Below are 24,606 nucleotides of genomic sequence, written 5' to 3' on the forward strand. Positions count from 1 at the left end.
ATGTGCATCAATAGTGCATTTGAAAGTTATAAATGTTAGGGAGTAAATCCAAAAAAATATGAAATCACATCCAAATGCTTTAACTATTTATACTGTATATGTAGATTTTTAAAAGTGCCAAGGTGAAGAGATTGTATTATTATGTCATCATTCATTATTATTTTATCTTACGTTATTACAAATAGAATTTATAATGTAATGTGTTTGACTGTCCTTTACTGTTGTGTCATCATTACAGTCCATATGTCATACATTACATATTGATGACAATTATCCAGTGTTGGCTAGACACAGAAGTCTGACTTCTCCATGGCATGGTTAACACCCTTTTCATCTCATTTAAGAGCGGAGAGATGCAATCTTGTCATTCAGAGTTGAATTATAAAAAAAAAAAAGAGAGAGACTATTAGCAGCAAATTCTAGTGGAAATGCATTTCAAAGAGAACCCTGACCCCATGGTGGACAGATAACCGGGGTGACAAAGCAGGACATCACTGCAGTGATGCGCCTGACATGTTGAAAAGGCAGGTTGACAGTGACATGTAAAAAAGGTTATATTCGATGAAAAGCACACAAGGGATATTGGGGTCAATATGGTGACATGGGTTCAGACATGCTCCAGCAGTTCCACTCGAGCACTGGGCTATGACAGCAGTGGACAGGTGATACCATCTCAGCTTTTACTGCTTTGTGGCAGGACCTGTTATTGTCAGTCGTTGGCAGTCTTCAGTTTCAAAAAAGAGATAGATACAAGTTTAGAAATAAATCCCAGTTTTAATCAATTACATACATTTCAAACATGAGTCCAAATTGGGAAAAACTAATCCAAAGCAAATCAATAATAAAGCAAATCCTTTTAGAGCAAGTTTTCTGAAGAGGAGTATAGTTTCCACATAAATGAACAATATTTAATAAATAAATAATTAAACACACAGGACAAAATCGGTGAATAGCAATAAATACAGACCCAAATGAGCCTTATCACTATTACGATTAAATATGCTTTACCACAGTAAAGTATGTGGCAAAAATAATGACAAAAAACTAATAGTATGTAATAAAATGACTATTTGACATCTTCCAGTTTGCCTTTAGTCTTCCAAAGCCCTTTTCTGATGTTATAGCATGCTTGTTTTGGCTATATGGCTTTTAAATTATTAATAACTTTACCTTGGGAAATTGGAAAGTTTGAACAAGTAATGAATTTCCCTTTGAAAATGGAATAAATTAAATGAACTGTGGTATTGCTACACAAATGTGCTAGTAAGAAGTATGTCATCATAATTTAATAATTCACGGTTGAGGAAATGTATATGCTCAAAAAGCTTTAACCAACAGTCCCTATTGGCCAATTTGAAAATTTCAGCAAGTTTCCTTGGCAACCAGCTTGGGTGCACTGCACCTTGGCACACCCTGAGAGTAACTGGCTGATGATATGCAAATTTAAAGTAAAAAAAAAAAAAGAAAGGCTGAGAGGCAGGATAAATATGTCCTGCGAAACAAACAAAAACGGTGTAAACTGTAAGTTTGCAGTGTGTTTACAGACATCATTGTGCAGCATGTCATGATGCTGTGGTCCTAGACCAAGAGAAATAAAGTGTATATTTAAAATGCAGTGTGTGTAAGAAAGGCTGAGGCAGACAGAGAGTTTGGCATAGAGATATAAATAATACTAAATAATCGTTTTCTGATTTATCCACATTCCACTATAACTGAAGCTCCATACGGTGTACAAAATGCTTTAGCTTAAAGCTATAGTGCATAGTTTCTGTCGACCCCATGGGGAAAGCTTAATTAGCTTTGTATCAACTCGTTTTGCAATGGTTTGAATCGCCAAACCGAAGTCCCACACTATAGCTTTCACTGTAACTTACAGAAATATAGTTAGCCTAAAACGTACTGGATATTTTACTTGGTAACATAATGATTGTTGCACACATAACATTGGGCATCATGTTAGGTTAGTTTCAGGATCCCACAGTCTTCCCATTCTTCCTGCTGATTGCTCACTCACATCTGTATCCACTTTTGTCTTTATAAAAGCTCAGTTTTTTAATGTGGCAGCTTATAAAATGAAGTCATGGGTTCTTTACATTGTCGGTAGTGCATCCCACCACACAACAGCTTTTAGGCACTTTTCTGTTGTTTGCTATAGCAGATAGAAATGACAAGGATGCACATTCATGCAATACAAGTCAATGGAGAGCGGCGAGTTGTTTTCCCCTCCGGTGGGGGCGGGACTTAAATGCACTCTGTCGCTATAGAGAAAATGGCAGAGAAGGCTGCTGAAGAATATCTTTGTAGCTACGCCTGATTCTAAGTATTTGTTGTTGTGTGTTGTGCACTGTGCGTGCATTTTGGTGATCATGAAGTTTTCCTTCCTTTTTTTGCAGTACAAACGAAACTAATGCTGAATGTGAATTGGCTGCCAGTGGCCATTGACCTGAGATTACAGCCTGCTATATCTTTACAGATTCAGGTCCAGGGTTCTCTGCAGATGAAAGATAAGGTTCCTCTCAGCATTTAAAGCTTCTCAATTTGAAGCTAGAACCACAGATATATAATCGCTCCCTCTCTTCCTGGCTCACAGTGTCTCCACCCCCCCTCTCTCGCTCTCTTTCTTTGTCTTCCTCACTTTCTCAAAATGCACCCTGCTCCATCCCAATGAAGCCGGATAGATATCCCCTGGCTGGTGTGACTCATAAGGGAGTACTCATCGTAAACTGTTAAGACCTGCAGCTAACCTGCTACTTAATTGTATGCAACATTTGCCTGCAGACAGCATATGTAGAGTTGTAACTCTTATAAGATTCAAATCCACATGTCCGTCATGACATTTGTGACCTAAATTCCAAATAAAATTTACTATCTCTGGTGTCAGGACGGTCATGAAATGGTAACAAAGTCCATATGGCCATCCTTACATACATTTTTGTGGAATTACAGCAGGTTTTGTTGTCTTTGTAGATCATTTATTTGCTGGTCATTGTAAACTATCTTGTAAAATGAAATAGGCATTAAAATCCGTTTTTTCTTTTACTGAGATTCATGTTGTAGTGCTGCTATAGCACACAGAAGATTATCTACACACACACACACACACACACAAACACACACAAACACACACCTTAGCTTTCCGATCTTCTTTCCTTGACATGCCACTTCAACACAAATTAAACTCAACTATTTGTATCAAATGGACAGCATGAATCACGCACCATTGTCCATAATTAGGGGAAGTCCAGCCTCAGCATTTTCTGTGTTAATAGAGTGTGTAGTGTGTGTTCACAAAGTGTCTTTTAAGGTGTCTGAATCTTGATGGTAGCCCATTAATCCGAGTTAATTGAATCAATGCTGTTTTCCCCTCCTTGTCTCACGGGTAAAGTACGGTAATAATTCAGATGTAGACCCTTGGGTGGTGTGTTCATTTGATGCTATGGGATTTGGAGATTGACTTGAAAGTCAACTGTGTATAGACCCGCAGTTAGTATCCCACAGCCAGTAAGGCTTAAGATTAAAGCGAGAGGCTTGTTCATAGTATTTAACTGATAATACCCCATTTCGAACAGATGTGTGTTAACTGTAAAGAGTGAGCTCAGCTGAAGTATGTGGTTACTTAAAGGGGTCAGACTGTCTTATTTTACAATAAATGTGTGTGGATGCTGACTATGATAGACACAAATGGAGACATGCTGGGTTTATATTAGTTTGTCCGTAGCCAGATGTGTCCTCTTTCATGGTTGACTTGATGAATGCAGCTGATGAGAAAAAGATGGCTGTTGTTTGTTCGCACCAGAGGTGTCTAAACATATTTCACTGAAGCAAGAAGTTTGCTTTCTAGGACATTTAACTTGAAATTAGGGCTGAAACGATTCCTCGAATAACTCGAATAATTTGAAAACAAAAAATCCTCGAAGCAAAATTCTTTGCCTTGAAGCTTCGTTAAATCAATGTTATTAAGGTTGTACGGCTCACTGTGTTTCCGCACGGAGGATAATTACTAGCGTACACAACAGGTTGACGCTTCTGTGGACACAAGACCGTTTATATACTGTCTATGCACGAGACTGACGGCCCAGATTACAAATGAACAAAGACGGAAAATAGCGAGGTCTGAGAGAAGAGACAGGCGAGAGAAAACGACAGAAAGTTTGGGATCATTTTAAGCTGCAAACATGCTACTACATCATCTTTGTAGAAAACATCCAGTGTAATCATCCATTCCATGGAGCGAACCCGACACAAGGTAGCTAACTAACGTCTGCTGCTCTCGTCCAGCGCGCTGTTTTACACAACTAGCTACTCTGCAAATAGTGATGTTTTACCAACAAGCTAAAACGAGAGCTGTCGGTTTTTAGTCTAACTGTTTATTAGTTTGTTACTAATCTTTGGAAACTTAGCTGCTGCCGGAGACAAACCGGCTCCTCCCCCCAGCATGGCCACTTAATATGCACGTGAATGACGTCATCATGCCGGTGACGTCTGCATTCTTTATTCTTTCTCCTCGCTGTGTATTAGCCTTGTGAAAACGTGTCCCCCAGAACAGTGTAGTTGAATGGACCTGCTGTAAGCTTTGTACCGTCACATTTACCCTCTGGTTAGTGAACAGCTCTTTTGCATATCCAGTGCAAAGAGCCAGAGGCAAGAAGGGAAGGGGGGTGAAAAATATTAACATTTGGGCCACCAAAAATGTTCTTGGAATTTGGCAATAAAAAATGTTACTTTTTTTTAATTTTTTTTTTAGTACACAGCAATAATAAATATTTACTATTGCTGTTTACTAAGTATTTCTTATCCGATTACTCGATTAATCGATGGAATAATCGATAGAATACTCGATTACTAAAATAATCGATAGCTGCAGCCCTACTTGAAATTGGCTTCAATTGCTACTACGATTCATTTCAACTGTTGCTGAGTGAAAGACCATGCATTAAGACCATACAATTCTTCTGGTCACAGCAGCAGTTTGACTCAACCAAAAGAAACCCAGTGAAAAATGGAAATTTTTGACATATAGGCTACCTAGAAACTGCCAATGATGCGTATAAATAAAAGTAGCTTTTGCCTTTTCAGCATTTGCTTAAAAAAGTGAGATGTGAATGAGAAAGATTTGGCAGTGATCCATTGCTCAGCTCTTCAGCATATAGCTAACTAGGCTAAACCAAGAGGAAATGACTTGCAAATATTGGCACACCACACTTCAGTGACTGTGCCTGCATTCTACACACCAGTAAACACCTAACAAACGTGAGTTTGGGACGGTGTAACTTTTAATTGCACCGCCACAAACTGTGACTGATTTCCATTCTCCATTCTCATTCATCACTTTGTGTAAGGAGCTCAATTTGTGAGACAATGACTGTTTTGCCACTTCACACACTTGTCGTGACAAATTTCATCAGCAAATTGCCCAACAAACTAATGGCCAACACTATTTTATTAAAGAAAACGTAATGTGTCCATTAAATGTTTTAGTCACAGCATGAACTATCACGAAACCTTTCCTTAATAGAGCTGGCTGTCTTGAGCATTAATTACTGCTGTTGCCGATGAATAGGCTTCTCAATTCTGTCTTGTGTATGCATTGTTGTGACACATCTTTCTGATGTGAAATTGCATGCCAGGTGCCCTGTATTACAGTGGATGTAATGTGTAGCCTGATGCCACTGATGTCATGTTTAATATCAGATGGTGTTTGTCTTCTGCTACACTCTTATGCTGGTCTGACAAGAGTGTAAGATGAGCTCTTCCTGGCTTTAAGAATAGGCAGGTTGAACATTTCATCACTGAATCTCATTAGAAAACACACCTTTGGACGGAAAGACTTTAAAGCTGTAGAACCTGTACTGTAATGTAGTTAGAAAGAGGCAGAGGTGGATACAGAGGGTTATAGTTGAATGTCTGTTAGATCTAACATCTTGGTTAGTAGCATATTGAGATAAACATATTGTAGACAGAAAGAGATGCAGAAAGAAGCAGAGATAAACAGACTACGTAAGGGGAAGGTTAAAGGACACAATTAGTCATTTGCAAATCAGGCACTAACATTTGCATCTTGCTGCTCATCTATTATCATCTAAGTGCTGCTTTTTTTTTAAAGGATTATTTTTTGGGGGATTTTCCCTTTATTCTATAGTGACAGTGGATAGACAGGAAAGGGGGAGAGAGAGATGGGGGATGACACACAGCAAAGGGCAGCAGGTTGGATTTGAACCTGTGCTGCTGCAAGACTCAACCTACATAGGGCGAATGCTCTTACTGGGTGAGCTAAAGCCCACCCTGTAAAGTGCTGCTTTAACTGTGCTATGAAATATGGAGGGCTAAAAGATGAAACAGTATTAGTAAAAAATCCCTGTTGCTGAGTCTACTCCTACAGGATCCTCAGATTGAGACAGAGAAACATATGCACCTGCTGTCATCTTGGAGTCTGGCCAAACACAAGGAATATCAAAGAGAGAGCCAGGGGAGGATAGCTGGAGAAGACAGAGGCAGTTCATTTTGTCTGTCTGTCAAATAAACCCAAGCTTGTCCATAGTTGATTGCAAGCACAATGAGAATGCATACGCACATACATACATTCTGGTGGCAGAACACGCTTAAAGTCATCGGCTATATGACAAAGTTTATACTGAACAAACACATGTTAGCTTGATCTGTATTATTCCTTTAGGGCATCGGTTAGGACTCTTTGCTCTTCCCACATCCAGTAGGAGGCTCGGCACTGTTAATTAGTGCATATGTCATCTGGGCAGCGAGAGCCAGAGGTTCTGGGAGATGGAGACAGGGCTGTGCAAGAGTCATTACACTCCATCATCCCAGCACTCCTCTCTTCTTTCATTTCAGTTCACCACTAGGCTTCTTTCTCCTTTCTCTTCTCTGCCAATGCATCACTTCTTGCTAAAAGGCGACAATAATGCCCTGTCTCTTTCTATTGTGACTGGATGCCATCTGCACCTTTAGAGATCCTATAGTCATGTCCTGCTCCATGCATCATCCATGCTTGCATAATCACGAACAAACAACACACAAACAACACATCTTAATTAGTTAGGTACCTTTGGGCCGTGTTTTGAATTCAGATGTAGAATGATGTAATATGTGTTTGTTTCCACTTAATCAACCTGTTTGCACTGACTTGAACTTGTGTTCACACTGGCTTGTGTTTTTTATTTCCCACTCAAACAAAACCACTCAACCAATAGCCTTAACCTGCTTAACAATGTGCACGCCAAACTTCAGGCCAGACTTGTTAATTAGTAAGTGCAACTAGTCAAGAACTAATACTGTTTTGCATTAGTGTAGTTCCTCACATCTCGTCTTTAGATACATACCTGCAATGTCAACTGGGTAGGTAGGCACAGAGTTGCCCCTTGCTTATACAGCAGGTGTGCTCTTCTGTCAACAGACTGTAGAATTGTAAGAATTAATATATTTGTGATTCTCAGAGGCATACAGTGGGGCTCGAAAGTTTGGGCACCCCAGGTAAAAATTTGTATTAATGTGCATAAAGAAGCCAAGAAAAGATGGAAAAATCTCCAAAAGGCATCAAATGACAGATTAGACATTCTTATAATATGTCAAAAAAGTTAGATTTTATTTCCATCATTTACACTTTCAAAATAAGAGAAAACAAAAAATGGCATCTGCAAAAGTTTGGGCACCCTGCAGAGTTAATACCTTGTACTGCCCCCTTTGGCAAGTATCACAGCTTGTAAACGCTTTTTGTAGCCAGCCAAGAGTCTTTCAATTCTTGTTGGAGGTATCTTCGCCCATTCTTCCTTACAAAAGTCTTCCAGTTCTTTGAGATTTCTGGGCTGTCTGTCACGCACTGCTCTTTTAAGGTCTATCCATAGATTTTCAATTATGTTGAGGTCAGGAGACTGTGAAGGCCATGGCAAAACCTTCAGTTTACGCCTCTTGATGTAATCCGCCGTGGATTTTGAGGCGTGTTTAGGATCATTATCCATTTAACTTCAGCTTTTTTCACAGATGGCATCAAGTTAGCGTCCAAAATTTGCTGAAATTTTATTGAATCCATTTTTCCTTCTACTCGTGAAATGTTCCCTGTGCCACTGGCTGCAATACAACCCCAAAGCATAATTGATCCACCCCCATGCTTAACAGTTGGACAGAGGTTCTTTTCAATAAATTCTGTGCCCTTTCTTCTCCAAACGTGCCTTTGCACATTCTGGCCAAAAAGTTCTATTTTAACCTCATCGGTCCACAGAACTTGTTTCCACAATGCATCAGGCTTGTCTATATGTTCATTTGCAAACTTCAAACGCTGATTTTTGTGGTGAGGACGTAGAAGAGGTTTTCTTCTGATGACTCTTCCATGAAGACCATATTTGTTCAAGTATCTCTTTATAGTGGAATAGTCCACAACTCCAGTGTCTGCCAGATCTTTCTGGATGGATTGTGTAGTCAAATGTGGGTTTTGACTTGCTTTTCTCACAATCCTGTGAGCTGTTCTGTCTGATATTTTTCTTGGTCTTCCAGATCTTGCTTTAACTTCCACTGTTCCTGATGACTGCCATTTCTTAATTACATTCCGAACAGAGGATATTGGCATCTGAAAACGCTTTGCTATCTTCTTATAGCCTTCTCCTGCTTTGTGAGTGTCAACTATTTTCAGTTTCAGTTTTCTAGACAACTGCTTAGAAGAACCCATGGTGCTGATTGTTGGGGCAAGGTCAGATGAGTCTGGGCATTTAAAACCTTTGAGATTGACATCACCTGGTCTTTCCAGACGATGATTGAGAACAATCCATGACACTGTCAGGTCTCAGCTTTCCAAAGGGGGCGGTGCATGCTATAAACTCTGCAGGGTGCCCAAACTTTTGCAGACACCATTTTTTGTTTTCTGTTATTTTGAAAGTGTAAATGATGGAAATAAAATCTAACTTTTTTTTGACATATTATAAGAATGTCTAATCTGTCATTTAATGCCTTTTGGATATTTTTCTATCTTTTCTTGGCTTCTTTATGCACATTAATACAAATTTTTACCTGGGGTGCCCAAACTTTCGAGCCCCACTGTAGAGATTAACACCTTCAAACTAGGTTAGCTCTACCCTCCAAATGCCCAATGATCTGTTTAGCTTCAGGCCATGTAACAAAGTGACATAGTCAGAAAATGCAGCCTTCTCTGTCTTCCTTCACATTTCCCTTGTCCATTGTCCCACCGTGCTTCACAAGTGTGACCTGCAGTTTGTCTCTCATATCACAAATCTTCTCTTTATTAACACCGTCCACAATAACAATGACTATTGAACACATTGGGGGTGTTTTGAGCCGGAACCTTTTTTATTGGATCCGGCACCTCCTGTGTCACTATGAAAAATTAATCGCCTAAATGAAAAAAATAAATTACTGTTTGTGTAGTGTTCAATGTTGTTACCTGTCTTGTTAGTCTTTATTCCCCATTGAAGTTCCACAAAAATCTTGTGTTTGCATTTTCAATGCGAATGTTGATGTGAATTTTCAGGGTAACACGGAGGGGGGAGAGGGACGGAGGGAGGGAGGGGAGGCACTTTAACAGCGCGGCGCTGCACTTCAAGTGACACAAGCACTTGTGCTGGTTGAGATTGCTGTTAATAGCCTCATTTCACTCAGGGGAAAAATGTCAAAAAGACAACAAAGTTTGCTTAACTTTTTCAAAAACGCTGGCCAGTCGGATCCCAAACAAGCAAAAACCGTTTCTGCCGATCAAGAATGTGGAGACCACGGTGGGTTTTTTGGTTAATTTAATAGTCCGATGGGTAATTGCTGCTTGTGAAAACGTTTTATTTTTTATTTTTTTTACATTTCACACGATGCAGTGCATGTTCTGAAATAAAAATAAACATTGCCCTGATGTACACACAGCGTTGTTTAGGTTTTTTTAGTCAGAGAAGTTATGTAGGCAGTAGTTTTTTTTTTTGTTCCATTACCTCCAACCCCCGTTTTGAGTCGCCGGATCCACCACCCCCCCCCCCCGCTCCGGGACCTCCCACTTTACATATTCAGCACTGCATCTCTCCATTTGTACATGTATAGGTACTGACCATGTGTGTGTAATTCAGGCCTGTGTGTAATGTGTGTAATAACAACAGAGTGAAAACATTGTAATTTCCCCTTGCGGGATTAATAAAGTATACATTATTACATTACATTCTTATTGTGTATGCCAGTCAAACACAAGGTGCAAATTGTGGAGGCAGCTGTACAATAGCTCATGTACTGCTGCTGTAGCGTTTCCATTTACAGAACGCCTGTTAACATATGGAGGCCAAATAAAGGCCAAGCATTTTACTTAATCACTGTAACATACGTGGTACTCTAAATGCAAAAATATGTCCCTTAGGATCATCATACAGTACCTGTGTAAAAACAATAGTTGCATTGACATATTAAGCACTTGTGTGCACTGAAAATGAAATTAGAAGTCTATCATTTGTCTCGCACTTCCAGAACTACATTGTACATAATTATAGTGTAAGATAAGGCAGTGGTTGTTGTGTTCCTGCATTGAGTCCCTGCCTAAGGAGCCTGCACACTCACAGTGTTTTAAATTACTCTGGCTGATTAGAGTTTGATAAAGTCAACACATGCCATATACTGATAAGAATGTATAAAAAATTGTTCTGCCCTATCTGTGCAACAAATAAACAGTCAGGGTGCTGTCAGTAATGTTGAATCAATCAACTATAATTGTGTAATATAACAATTCCTCTTGATTTTAAAATTATAGATGAGCTTGTCCTTAATGCAGTAATTACAGTCATTGGTTTTAGTACTAAGAACCAACGTAGTCCTTTTATGAAACTTCAATAAGGGTTATGCCCTTAAATGAAAGTTTTACTACTGCTGCTTCTTTGATTACCTAAACAGTGTCAGCACTGCACAAATCCACACCAGATTCAAAGACCAACAATTATATAACCGTACATCTTGTGCTGCCACCTTGAGAACTAAAATCAAGGTTATTTTGCACAACAGAGCAACTAAACATTGTTCATCATAGCCAGTATTTCAAAAAATGAATTAACAATCTGTCACAGCTTACTCTCCACAGTGGCATTTAATTATTTTTTGTATGTATCAGTTTTCATTTTTGTAATTACTTAGTCACTCTTGAAAGTGACTTTGTTAGCTCTGAATGGTTTTGATTGAGTTTGATTTCTAAGTCCTACACAGAGCTACAGTAGTAACATACAAATACAGTTTGCTATAAGTGAGCGTGTTTTCTGAGGTGAACTTTTTAAGCGTCAAACATTTTGTAGTGGCAAACGTAGTGAGAAATTATTGATTAAATATTCTTCTTTGTAGTTACAGATGTGTGTATTTGTTTGTGTGGCTGTGTGTAGAGAGTACGATCTCACTCACAATGTTTCACCAAAATAGCCTTCTTAATCCTCCACCGTCTTAGTGTAATTAAAAAGGCAACCAATCTCAAGTGAAGATGCAGCTTTTCAAAGCTATGTTTGATGTTAGTTTGTTAGCATCTTCCTATCGCTTGTGCTGTCCAGGTTTTCAAGTCGACATTAAAAGTACATAAGTTACACTACAAAAAACTGTTTTGGTGGATTGATCCCACTTTTCAGATAGGGAAAAATTGCCACCATCAAGGTAAACATCACTCTAAGAGATAACTCAAACGGTAGTGTTGGAAAGCAAACAGTAGGTCGTTGTATAAATCATCACAGGCAAATCTAGAAAACATACTACTTGAAAAACACATCTGATTATCATCAGAAGCCTAGTGATACTGATGTCCAAAAGTGGGGCTGAAAGAGTTATAATATTGAGCTGCTTAATACCACAACCCTTTTTTTCTATTCTAAAAACTTAACAGTGCAACAGTTGCCTAGAGTATATAGCCAATTTTGTAGAATTTACACTGCAACCAGACCCACTCAGGTAAAGAACTTACTTATCAACCTCATCAGTGAATGTTTAGATGATAACATGACATGCTGGTTCTATAAACGCCATCATTACTACCTGTATTAGGAGGAAACTGTTGATAATCTGTTGCCTTTTATTCTTTAAGATTGATCATATCAATAGCACTTCTAGTTTTTGCAGATCCTTTCCCTTGAATTGCTTTAGGCTGATACTGTATGATCTTATGGATACCTTGCTTATCAAGACTCATACACCTAATTTCTCTTTACATTTTTTCTATGAAGATATACCAGTAGTATTTGCCACTCCTTTGCTCCCTCACCCTAATATGACATTATGTCTACTTTAGTGTGTCTAGGTGTTATTTTGATAAAGGTTAAAATCATAGACTGTATATAAAGATGGACGATATGTACAAAAGTGGTGCCAAAATATCCCGGATAGGGGCGCTGTCATCTTGTAATTTTGGAGCCAGAGTCTGCACAGTAAATAGGGCAGTGGTCCCTCCAAGTCCCACCCATACACCCACCCAACCAATTACGAGTCATTCTCAGCTGTCAATCATGACGTTTCACCCCACCAAACTTACCAGAAAGATGGGCTCTTGAACATACATAAGCATGATAAGAACTACCTTAAATGGTGGAAATTATCTTTATGAAAATCCATGTCCTATCCAAGGTGAGGGCAGGGTCTATGACTGATACTGCAGCCATGCAGTCACCAGGGGGCGATCAAGATGTTTTGGCTTCACTTTTGGGGAGCTGTCAAGCCATCCATCTTCATGTACAGTCTATGGTTCAAACCTAGAACAACACACTGTACAAATACAATCGTTCTTGTGTACATGTTTTTTTTTGTTTGTTGAATATGTTGTATATGTTGAATATATCAAAAATCTGAATTCTATGTCTTAGTAATATTGTGACAACTCTGCATGCCATTATGTCTTTGCATAGACAGCTACAGTAATGATTTGTTTTTAAATAATTAAAAATTTAATTTTAAATGGCTGCAGTGATATTTCATTCAGAGCTGCCTGAGTACATCTGCATCTGGGCGTCTGCATGTGGTTGTTAGTTGCGCTGTATTGCTGTGATAAAATGTGATTCCTCACAGTTGTGTCAGAGTGTCAGAAATACAGTCACTCTGAGCAGGATAGAGTTAAGGTGCCAAATCGATATCGCAGGCAGCAGGTTTTGCATACTCCCTCTCTCTCTCAGGCTCCACAATGTGGTAGCTAGAGGGAAGTGCTCTGACTAGCCACAATAACCATAGTTCTTTTACACTCTGGACAGTGTAAAGGACTATTATGTTTAATGGTTGAATTTAGCATGATAATCCAGTATGTGTGTTTCAATTAACAGTTCACCAACCTTTTGTCTAATTTCTTGATAGCAGTAATTTATGGAAAAGAGATATATCTCAGTCTATATATACAGTTGGACGTCAGAGTACGGGCTTATCTGCTAATGTAAGTTACCGACCGTTACCTTGAAACCATCCAGAAAATAGACGGTACCGTAGGGTGATTAATGTCACCGCTCATTTTACACACAGTTTAACAACAAAACAAAACGCTGAGTAAACATTACTAGCTACATTTTTCATGTCGGTTTTGAGCGGTATGCACCCCCACTAACCTGGAAAACGGTTTTAAATCAGTAACGTTACTACAGCGTGTCGGAGGAATACACACAGACTCCTGCAGCGGCGAGTCAGAGGCAGAGGGGGCATCACAGCAGCGTGGCTAACGTTAGCTTCTTGTCTCATCTGGGGTCTGATTAAATTGGGGTCTGGGACAGTAAATTCATCACAATGCTATTTTCCAATAAACTGTAGCTGTCATATTTCACGGGTGTGAGTGCGGATTTCATGTCGCGGCTTTCGTCGCTGTTAATCACTTATTGAGTGAAGTAGTACTCGCCCTGTTGTTTATTTGGTTGTCATAACTTCGCGAGTGATGACGTCCTGTCACTGTTCCAGTTGCTCTGCTCACCCTAGGGGGAGAGAGAGCGGATGACAGTTTGCTTGAGTTCAGTAGAGCAGGCTCTACGAGTTTATGACTTTTCATAAACAGCTGAAGGAGCGGTGGTGCGCGGTGTACATAGCGGAATCCCTGTTGTGCGTCTGCCCTATTTCTGATACCGTGGCGCTGGAAATTTTACCGTGGCGGACCGCCACTATGCTATCAACATAGAGGAAACACTGCAGTACCTGTTAACTGTCTCATTTATGACTGGAGATAGCTACTGCAGCTGTAAGTGCATCCTTCGCGTTCCACTTCTGGGATTGCTCTGGTGCTGCAGGAAATTCCGCCGGATGCTTGTATTTTCTGTTTTCTTCCGTTTTCTTTGTGTTGGAATTTTTAATTTGGTGGATTTATGAGGACTATTGTTGACTGCTTCTCAGATCTCTGCAGGGTAAATTAAGATAGCTAGCTAGACTATCTGTCCAGTCTGAGTTTTCTCTCGCACTTTGCAGCGGCTCGGTGCGTCGCTTAGCACCGCCCATGACGATTCTGATTGGTTTAAAGAAATGCCATTAAACCAGAGCACATTTTCCTCCTATCCCCGAATGCTATATGGAGTAGCCAGACCCTCCTTCAGTGCGCTTTGGAGGAGGGTCTGGCAAAGCGAGACTACATATTTGCCAGCTTAACTTTCAAAGCATGAGTAATGCACACTCATATGTAATTTATGCTGCTGAAAAAGGGTGTCAGAAGAGTGTTGAAAGAGCTTTTGCTTGCATATATTACGGTTTTGTTTGCTTTAGTATGGTAACTACTTTAGCACTGGCTTTCAGGATAACCTTTTGTGAAAAGTAATGGATAATGGTAAAATTCTACCATACCTGTGTAAATTAGTTATTATAATAAAAGGTCTAGCTGCCCACTTGACATTGAAAGTTGAATACATTCAAAATATCACTCTTCAATATCTTGGTTTTACTTAATTAAAGTGCAATATGTGATATTTAAAAAAAAAAATGACATGCTTAACCTTCTCTCTTTTCCTCTTGTCTCTGCAGAAATGTATGAAATTCAATGTGGATGCTCCTATCTGGCTGTCAAAGCAGCGGATCCTGTGTACTCTCAACCAGAGCCTGAAGGATGTACTCAACTATGGCCTATTCCAGCCAGCCTACAACGGCAAGGCTGGCAAGTTTCTGGATGAGGAGAGACAGCTAAGGGAATACCCCTTCCCATCCATCGCTCCTGTACCTTACCTGGAGGTAGGTATGAATCATGTGTATGTATTATGGCGTTAGGGAGAGTTAGCAGGAGAGAGCAAGATGTGGAAAAAGAGGTGATACATGCCACCACACCATAGATAAACTCTCTGTTTGTACCCTATCATCCTCCGATTAATGATTATCGGGGTGGGGGAAAAATCAATTTACATAAGAATTGTTATTTTTAACTTTTACAATTATGAATCAATTCTCAGATTCCGAAACTCAAAAATGTGTGTCGTTGATAAAGTTATCTTGATGGAATGAGAAAGACAGAACCTACTGTATGTAGTCTGGCGTAATGGATGTACATTGTAGGGATAAAGCCTGACATAGATATCCCTCCCCTTAAGCTATCTCCGCTATCTATTTTGCACGGGCACCGTCGCTGCATCCGGGGCTTAGCACCACCCAGGTTGGTTGTGATTTGTTTAAAGAAATACAAACAAGCCAGAGTGATTTTTTCTCTATCCCAGAATAGATTAGCAGTGTATCCAGATCATACTTCACACTCTATATTGTGTGCACACACTAGTTATCTTCTTTGAAAAAAGAGTGTTGCGTGTCTTTCGGATTTATTGTATTAATAATTAGCTTGGCAAGATACAAGTATTGAATGAATACTATGCAACATTCACCTGGTTTGCCCAGTTAGTAATCCACCCTTAGAAAAAGAGACAGAGACTTAACAGATATACAAATAATGTAGGCATGGACTTGCTTAAATCATGTCAAATTAAATAACAGCAACATGAGGGTATTTGCAGCCCCCCTGTATTCAACAACTATTTAATTATTGACCACCACTGTTGGTGCCTCAGGTCATTTTGTTTATATAGACTAAACACATTATGCCTGTTGTCTGTCAACCATCTTATAAGCTTGTTATTTAATCTGCTGTAGTTGAGTTGTTTGAAGTTGTCTGTGTGTCATAGGCACACACATGCAGGTTCATGCAGCACGTTGGTGTGGGTATGTGCATTATTGTGCACGAAGTGTATGCTTTTTCTGTCATGTGTCAGTTAAATCTAGCAGCAATAATACCATGCTCAACGACAGTGTGTTGTCTGGAGTGGCTGTCATCTCTTGGAGATAATTGTTGTGCTTGTCCATCATGGTTTTTGATCTGAGAGAAATGCAGGCATATAAAGATGTGTTGCTTTACAAATGCTGGTGTAAAGAGTCCAGGTGGTTTTCTGACTGGCGGTATTGGTTTTCACTAGTTTTATGATGATGTGTGAAGAGATGAAGAGCATAATACAGATTTACTTTTTACTTGAGCCTCAGTTTAATGGCAATCTCTGATGCATTGGGAGATACTGCTATTATTTTTAACTATATTATTACTTATGATAGTCCCAGATGGCTTTGCAAATTGTAATATATCTCTTTAATTAAAAATACTTGACCATGTTTTCAACAAACTAAACTCAAATTTCACTGTTTACATGAATAATTTCCTTGTTCAATCTGTTTCATCTCTAACTTTAAATCTGTGGTTGGACTTGCAAATGCTTACAATTTAACAGAATAAGTGTGGGCTCCGATCAGTTTGTGTGTTTGTGTGTGTGTATGGATGTGCGCGAGTACTGTGTGTGTCATTGATTGACCAGCAGTAATTCCCTGAGGCCTGTGGTGTGTAGAGATGATCGACAAGTTTGGATTAGGAGCTCAAAACCGCTCTGCTCCGTTGTGGATTTATCCTGGTGAACACCACACATCGGTGTAGAACCAGACGTGCACACACACACACACACACACACACACACACACAGAGAGAAAGGAAATACATTGCGAGTATTGGGCAGTGAAAGTTATTACAGGCTATTAGTGTTCAGGGAAACCTGTCTATTAAACAAGCCGCTTGCAACAGACCTATTAAATGATCTGGCTTTTGACATGTTGAGAATGCATCTTGTTTGTTGTAGTGAAAGAACACATATGGTCCGACTTAGAAATAATCCATTCTCAGTTCTGATAACATTGATGTTGAGATTTTCAGCTCTACGATATGTATTGTCACAATTTCATTTTGCATAATTTCTGCCACAATATTTTTCTACCTTCTCATTACCTTTAACTTTTTGATATACTGTAGTTTTGTATAATCCAATCAATGTCTGGTCATCAGAGATCAACATTGTTTTTACTTTGATTAACTATTTGACATGCTAAATTGATATTTCCAGTTGTAGAAACAATTTAACTCAAAGTTTCAAAACACTTTGTCTTTTTAAAATGAATCCACTTGTCTTTTTTAATTTGTCAAACCTGTATGCAATGTCCCTCCTGCGTATTCATTAACATGAAATTGGACACCTTTTTTATTGTTTTGCAATTTATATTTTACACTTAAGCTTCTAGGAGCAGTAGATGGGCTTTCAAGCAAGATATAATATGTGGAAAAGATGACAAGTAGGAACGCTGGAAAAAGATGACAGCCGTATACAGGGAAATATTTGTTCCCCTAATGTTATTGCATGGCTATTAAGTCAGAATTTGCTCTTTTTCTCTCTCAGAGGACAAGCCAATATGTGATACAGATTAGACATAATTTGGTCTGAGGAGCTGATACTGTGTGACAAACTAATTTGGAGTGACTTTGATAATTAACATTATTATTGTTTATTTTGTGCGCAGTGTTTTTGTTAAACAGTAACACAGACAAAAAGAAAGGGTAAAACCTGCTTAACCTCTTATGTTTGTTCTTGTTGTGTTTCAGTTCCGCTATAAAAGACGTGTCTACACCCAAAGTCACCTGGATGAAAAACAGCTGTCTAAGCTCCACACCAAGGTAAGACCAAACAGCTGTGCACTCAGTCATCCTGACATCTGAAGAGCGTATGCTTTGTGCAATCTGCTAAACTGAGAGAACGACACATATTCACTGCAAAGGCCTTTGGTCAGACCTTGGATAGCATGGAGGCCATGTGGTTTCAGCAAGTTCAGGGAGGCTCTGGTTAAGTTTTATGCTCTAATCTTTATAAAATGCTTGAAAAGAGGACCTTAATAACAGCTTGACCATGTGTGTTTGTTGGTTCATTCATGTGTAATTGAAGTACTCTCTTGAGGCCATGCAGAGCCCCAAGAGCTTTGCATGAGCACAGTTTGTGTGTGACAATGTTGGTTTTGTGCTGCCATAGCACGTTAACATGAACTGGTGGAGATTAAGGTAAAATCCAGTCCATTCATATGTATCACCCCAATCTTATCTTTCACCAGTCCTGTGTAATTGCTTCTGTCAAAATACTCAGCAGGTGGTAGCACTGTAATTTTCTTCCTTGTTCTTTGTTGAACACATAATATCCTGTCCTACTCAAACATACAAACTGTAACCAAACACAACATGACAGGTTAAGCTACACTGATTTGTCTCTTGCTGTGCACCAACACACTGTTTTATTGTGAAAATAAAACATACTAGACATTTGAGAATATGTGTAACAGACATTTGTTTATTACTGACCATGAATAGATACAGAAGGCGAGGCAGTAAAATCATTCTTTACTTGTTGGAGGCAGGCTTATACAGAGAAACCAAAAAGACAGTCCAAACTGGCAAACAGAACCAAAGAGGCAACGCTGGCAGACAGTGGTCAAGGGCAGGCAGGTGGTCACAAACACAGATACAAAGCTGCAGAATAGGACAAAGACTGGCACAGTAAGGCTACTGAGCAACCTAGACAATCTGACAGAGTGTGAATACTGGCTGGGCACTGTATATACTACGACTAATAATGTAATGGGGAACAGGTGTGCAAGCAGGTGACTGATCATGTGGTCGTCTGAAGCAGGAACTCAGTGGGGAGTACTAGTGGACCGGTGAAGAATGGCAGGTCTGAAATATCAAATGTCAGTAAGTAGATGCAGATGAGTTAGATAGAGATGATTCTGTGTGTGTGTGTGTGTGTGTGTGTGTGTGTGTGTGTGTGTGTGTGTGTGTGTGTGTTTGTTTTTCTTTGTGCATTTGTGTGTGTGCACGCATGTGGGTGTAATAAGTGGAACAGACAGCAGAGAGAATTAAATGCATTTTTATCAAACCCCATCAGAGGGCAGAAGATTTACACTGGAGCTTATAAACAGTGTTAATTGTCTGTTTTTGTGTGTTGGAGGGAGAAGGAGAACAATAGTGGGAGCTGCTGTTGCTTTAAAATCCTACAACTGCAGTTTTAATCATTTACAGTATGCATCAGTCAGTTCGTTTCAGTCTTGTGATTGTCAAAAGCCTATTTTCCAATTTCAGCTCAACTTCACTGATACAATTTTAGTTTTTCAGCATATGCTGATTTTGTCAAACACTGTTGAAACATGCTGCGTCACATAATAATCTGATGAATACAATACCATTAAGTAAGACGACAAAGTAGGTCGCTATCCTCCTTATGTGTGGCTAATGTTCTAAAATTTGCTTTTCTTGTAGAAAATAGTCTAATGCTGAGAGCAGTTTAACGGCTTATTACGGATTAAGCTTTGTAGTGAGCTCCATATACAGTATATTCCATGATAAAATTTGATTATTTTGTAAATCCTCGCTGACATAGCTTGTGCTGGACGAGACGGTGTATCATAAATCTTCTTCTCTTCTGTGCTTCTGTCAGCTTTGTTTGGTGCAGCTCCGTGCTGCCTTCATGGAAACGGGACGTCAAAGCATCATCTTAAAGCGTAACTCTCGCCAAAATTCAACCTAGGGTCTTTTTGTGAATGTACCTGAGTCAAACTTTCGTTTAAAAGCATATTTAGGACGGAATCGCCACTTTTAAGATTTACCGTATTTTCGTTTATCGGTCAAATGGCCTTTTGAATGGGAGTGCTAGGGGCACTTTTATGCTAGCCTCAAAATAGCTATTTTTAAAACATTAAGAAGGCTCGACACAACATGAAACTTTGCTTGAAGTATCGCCAGGGGCTCTACACCTTAACGAAAGCATTGACAACATTGTCTGTGTACCCAGAGTTTACTAAAAAGAAAGGTTTTGAGCAAATCACGTTAGCAGTACCATGTACTATTGCGAGTGTCAGAGAGAACAAGAATGAGAAAATAGTGAATGAGTGGGATGAGTCATACTCGCTACTCAAATATTGTCTCTTGTCTAACCAGTCTGGTTTGAGCTGCTGCTGTCTACTACTGTGCTACATCGCTATGACAAAGTATATGAGTGTTACTCAACCAAGATGAGTTTCTGCCCAGCTGCAATTTAGGTGGTGGTTTCACACGATAAATCATCTATAGAGAGAGAATTTGTTTTATTGGCCTGCCTCAAAGAGAGTGGAACTGGTTAAATTATCAAATGGAGAAAAGACATTTATCGAGAAAAAGTGGGAATCTCCCAGCCACTAACACTATGTCACCGAGTACAAACCTGAATGTGTGAATGGGTAGTGAAAGCCACTGTATTTTTTTTTTTTTTGTTGTTGTTTTTTTTTCTTAGCAATGAGTAATCCAGGACAGCTGTGTTATTAGAGAGAATAAAGGTGGTAATTTGGCTTTACAGATGGCTCCAGAAGCAGCCATAGGAAATTCTTGTTTTCCTCTGTTACTAATCTGCTTGTCTCTCAACACAGAGACACCTGATGACAAAGACCAGTCATTATAGGAGATATCAAGTCAAATTCTGTCACAATTAATTTATTTAGAAAATACTGGTGATTGTTTGTATGTGAAGTATGTACATTATAAATTGGAAAGGTCCAATTGCAATTGCTATACAACCTGGGTGCTGTAATAGGCTAGAGTAGCTACTGCTTCCTCAGTCAAAGTTATGTAGAAGAAATGCAGCTCCACCTATGATACTTAGAGGTCGACCGATTTCTGGCATTTTTTTACATAATCGGCATCAGCCAATATCCCAGTATATCAAGCCGATTAATAGGCAGGCGCATCTGCGGGCAGCCTAGTGTTAAAAACATGAATAGGCAACATTTTTTACAGCGCACCCAGACCAGCTGCCTCCAGCCCCTCCCCTTGTGAAGTCTTGCGCCGTGTGTCTCGCACAGTCACTTCAGGCTCAGACGCTACCGTTAGTAGTAGCATATTGCTGGTGTTCTTGCCTTGGGATTAACTGTACTAATAAAACCGTACAAAACACCGCGGCCACACCGCTGTGGAAGCACCCCGAATGTCCCGAATGTTACCCCTGTCCGTGGCAGTCTCATCCACTCCTATAACGGAGCTAACTGGAGCTAACCGCTAACGGAGCTAACCGCTAATGAAGCTAACTGCTAACGGAGCTAATCGTTGCTAACAGAGCCTTCAGTTCTCCGTGCCTGTATTCATTAACTGCATCTATGGACTCGAGCACGAATAAAACCCTTCATTTTATTAAATTGGCTGGACGAGTTTTAAAATCACAACCAAGAGTTGTTTGAATGACAGAACTCTGCTCAGATAAGATCCTAATGAGTGCAACAGGACATGTAACAGTAGGGTCCCCAAAACACAGATAAAACACTTCAACAAATGAACAATGATCTAACAAACAAGGTGAACAAGAATTGACTTTAGAGAGCCCTAGTCTGATGTGATTCAACAGGAGTTAGGAGGAAATAGTGTTGAGATTAATAATAACATGTCACTTTCTGGGAAGCTTGCAGATTTGTATTCTCAGAAATTTAATAAATGCTGCTAAGTGCACTAAACTTTATTTTTTCATTGAAAAGTTTATTTACCTGTTTCGTTTATTTAATATATTTTTCATACATTATTTATACAATATACAGTATGTTTTTACATTATACATTTTTAATTGAAGTATACAAGTGTAGATTGGTGAAGTGTTCGATAAATGTGTTTGTTGAGAAATTCTGTGTATATTAGTGTTACATTTTATCTTTCAAATACCTCTATTTAGTTCTCTAAATAGTTAAATCGGCCATCGGCTGACCCTGATTTCTAAAGATCGGCATCGGCATCGGCCAGAGAAAACCCATATCGGTTGACCTCTAATGATACTATTCGATCAAATGCGTTGGAGTCAGATCCAACTGCTATCTAACCACATATGCTTAATATATACCTAATATATGCAGATGTGTGAAAAGTTTAGTGGTATATTAATTATTTGTAGCAAAAGTAGTATGCTAATTATTCAATCGTGAATGTTAAAGGCTTTTTACTAGTCTCTGTCTAGGCAGTGGTAATAAAAACAAAGTATTCTCTTGTGCTTGCATTGGCGAAGATGAGCTTTAAGCAAGTGATGTTACAACATAATGGAACATTGACGTTTGCCCCCCTCTCTCTTTTCTCTGAATGGCACATTTACTTTTGTTGCATAATGACTTCCAGGGGTTAAGAGGGAAATCTTGTTATGGGTGACTCTTGCAGCCTTGGCAGTCACGATGTTCACTATTCATCCTGCAGCAAACTGCCCTGTAAGGCAGAGGTCAAGCGTTAGCCTATTTTGCTGGTATGAAGCTCATTAGCCACAGGCTAAAGTTTGAAATTAGGTCATAATTGATAGGATTTTCCCATTGTTTTTTTCCCCCCTCTACACCCGACCCAACCAGACCTCCTCACCCCGGAACTGTCCTGGTTAACAACGCAGGGTGGCTGCATAGAACATTTACATAGTATATTTTAAGTGGGAAAAAAAGAGTGCATGTGTGTGGGTGTTTGGTGTAGGAGGTGGACCATGTGACAGACAGGGCTGCATAATGGGTGGCTTTCTTGCAATGTGACAAAGGGCTTCCAGTGATTTCTAACCCCTTTTTTTAATCAGTCCTCCTGAACTATCAGCAGTTTACATAAACTGACCAATGACCGTTTAACATCTAACACTTGATTTTACCCTTACATGTTCCCATAAACTTTGTCTACACTGTATTACCATATCGCCTCTTTACTCAGTATATTTTCCAACACCTAGTGCAGCGGGATCGATCAGTTCACTTCAGATGTATTGTGATCTTGTGAGAAACTACTGTACATGTTCTGGAGAACAGATCTCATGCAGTTTAAAGTTGGTGTATGTATATGTAATTATGAATTATTTAATTATATAATAATATATTTATTATTATAAATATGAATGAAACCCTGGGCATCATAGCCGTAGAGATGCCTAAGGAGGGGGTGGGTTGGAAGAAACCAATGGCATATACAGTAATGGAGAGCATTTACTTACGCACTATTTGGTAATGTGCTCACAGACTCCACTGAACACACTGCTAAAGTGAGGGCATTTCAATTGTGCTAATGTCATAAACCAGTTAAGAAATTGCACACAATGTCAACATCTAAAAGGAGCTTACTTACTCTTACTGGTTAAAAATGATTCAGAATGATTTACAAGCTAAACTAATCCTCACATAGCATGCCAATGTTGTTGATAGTGTGTGGGAAAGCATTATTCACAAAAGGCTCCCCCATAAAACATATTGCAGGGTAATTCTATTCCTCCTACACTGAGGCTTTGTATTGCTGTTCGCAGGTTATTGTATTTATGAATGAGAATTCCTGCATTATTTTTAATTTACAATGAAACTACCCAGAGAATGTTGCTCATTGTAGGTGTGATATTGTTCTGGGATGCGAGATCCAACCGAGCATTTGTACAGTGCCTAAACCCTCCTATCAGTGTTATTGCAATTGCAGCCAACCGTCATTAAATTTGATGTGCGATTTCAGCATAATACACACACACACTTATTAGGAATGCACAACATGTACGCATGCACGCACACACACACACACACACACACACACACACACACACACACAGCTGCATGGCACAGGATGAGAGGATATTTCCAATAGGGAATCCCTCACACGCAAAGCTCCCCTTATCGATAATCACCAAAAAAAGAAGAGAAATTTTGAACTAAAAGTAGAGACATTTATCGGTAAAAACAATAATTTGCGCACGCACACACACACACACACACACACACACACAAACAAACACAAGCAAACACAGACATGGAACTTGGGATTTTTCAAAAATATTTTCTCAGTTGTAGAGAGGGCCTCGGCTGAAATTATTTGTGCTGGTTTTAATTTAAGATCCCATATGTGTCTGTGTTTTTGTGTTGATGTGTGAATATGTGCGACACATACATACTGTGCATGTGTGGAGTTGTGTAAATGGGGTTATTTGTACTAAACATTTCGTACCAACAATTGTGTTAACAGTTTGCATTTAAATGTTACCATATTTTTAGGTAGCCTGGATGCCAGCCGAACTTAGCCCCGCCCACAACATTTGAGGTCGGGAAGTTCGGTCTGGACTTGATCCGTTGTGGAGCAACTATGCTCGAACCAGAGCTGTTCGGACCAATCAAATTGTCAGGGCGGGCTTTATACGATGATGGACAGATGATCAACAGTAACGTCCTCAACCACGTCACCAAAGAGCGTTTGGGTTGAATTCGTTTACAACGAAGATGGCTGCTGCTGGAGAATTGAGATGTGTAGATTCCGCCATCGCGTCTGTTATAGAAGATATCGACAGCGCATTAATCTTAAAAGAGGAACATAGAACCAAT

The 24,606-nt window shown here is 39.4% G+C and overlaps 1 protein-coding gene across 1 annotated transcript in view; it reads left to right on the forward strand.

Moving 5' to 3' along the window:
* shank3a (SH3 and multiple ankyrin repeat domains 3a) overlaps window positions 1-24,606 on the forward strand; it is a 159,150-nt gene that overhangs the window by 16,739 nt on the left and 117,805 nt on the right. Inside the window, exons 2-3 of the mRNA XM_078256048.1 lie at window positions 14,923-15,126; window positions 17,849-17,920. Of these exons, the coding sequence (XP_078112174.1) occupies window positions 14,923-15,126; window positions 17,849-17,920 (276 nt within the window). The remainder of the gene's footprint in view (window positions 1-14,922; window positions 15,127-17,848; window positions 17,921-24,606) is intronic.

The sequence above is a fragment of the Sander vitreus genome, chromosome 8, assembly GCF_031162955.1.
Source record: "Sander vitreus isolate 19-12246 chromosome 8, sanVit1, whole genome shotgun sequence".
Taxonomy (NCBI): domain Eukaryota; kingdom Metazoa; phylum Chordata; class Actinopteri; order Perciformes; family Percidae; genus Sander; species Sander vitreus.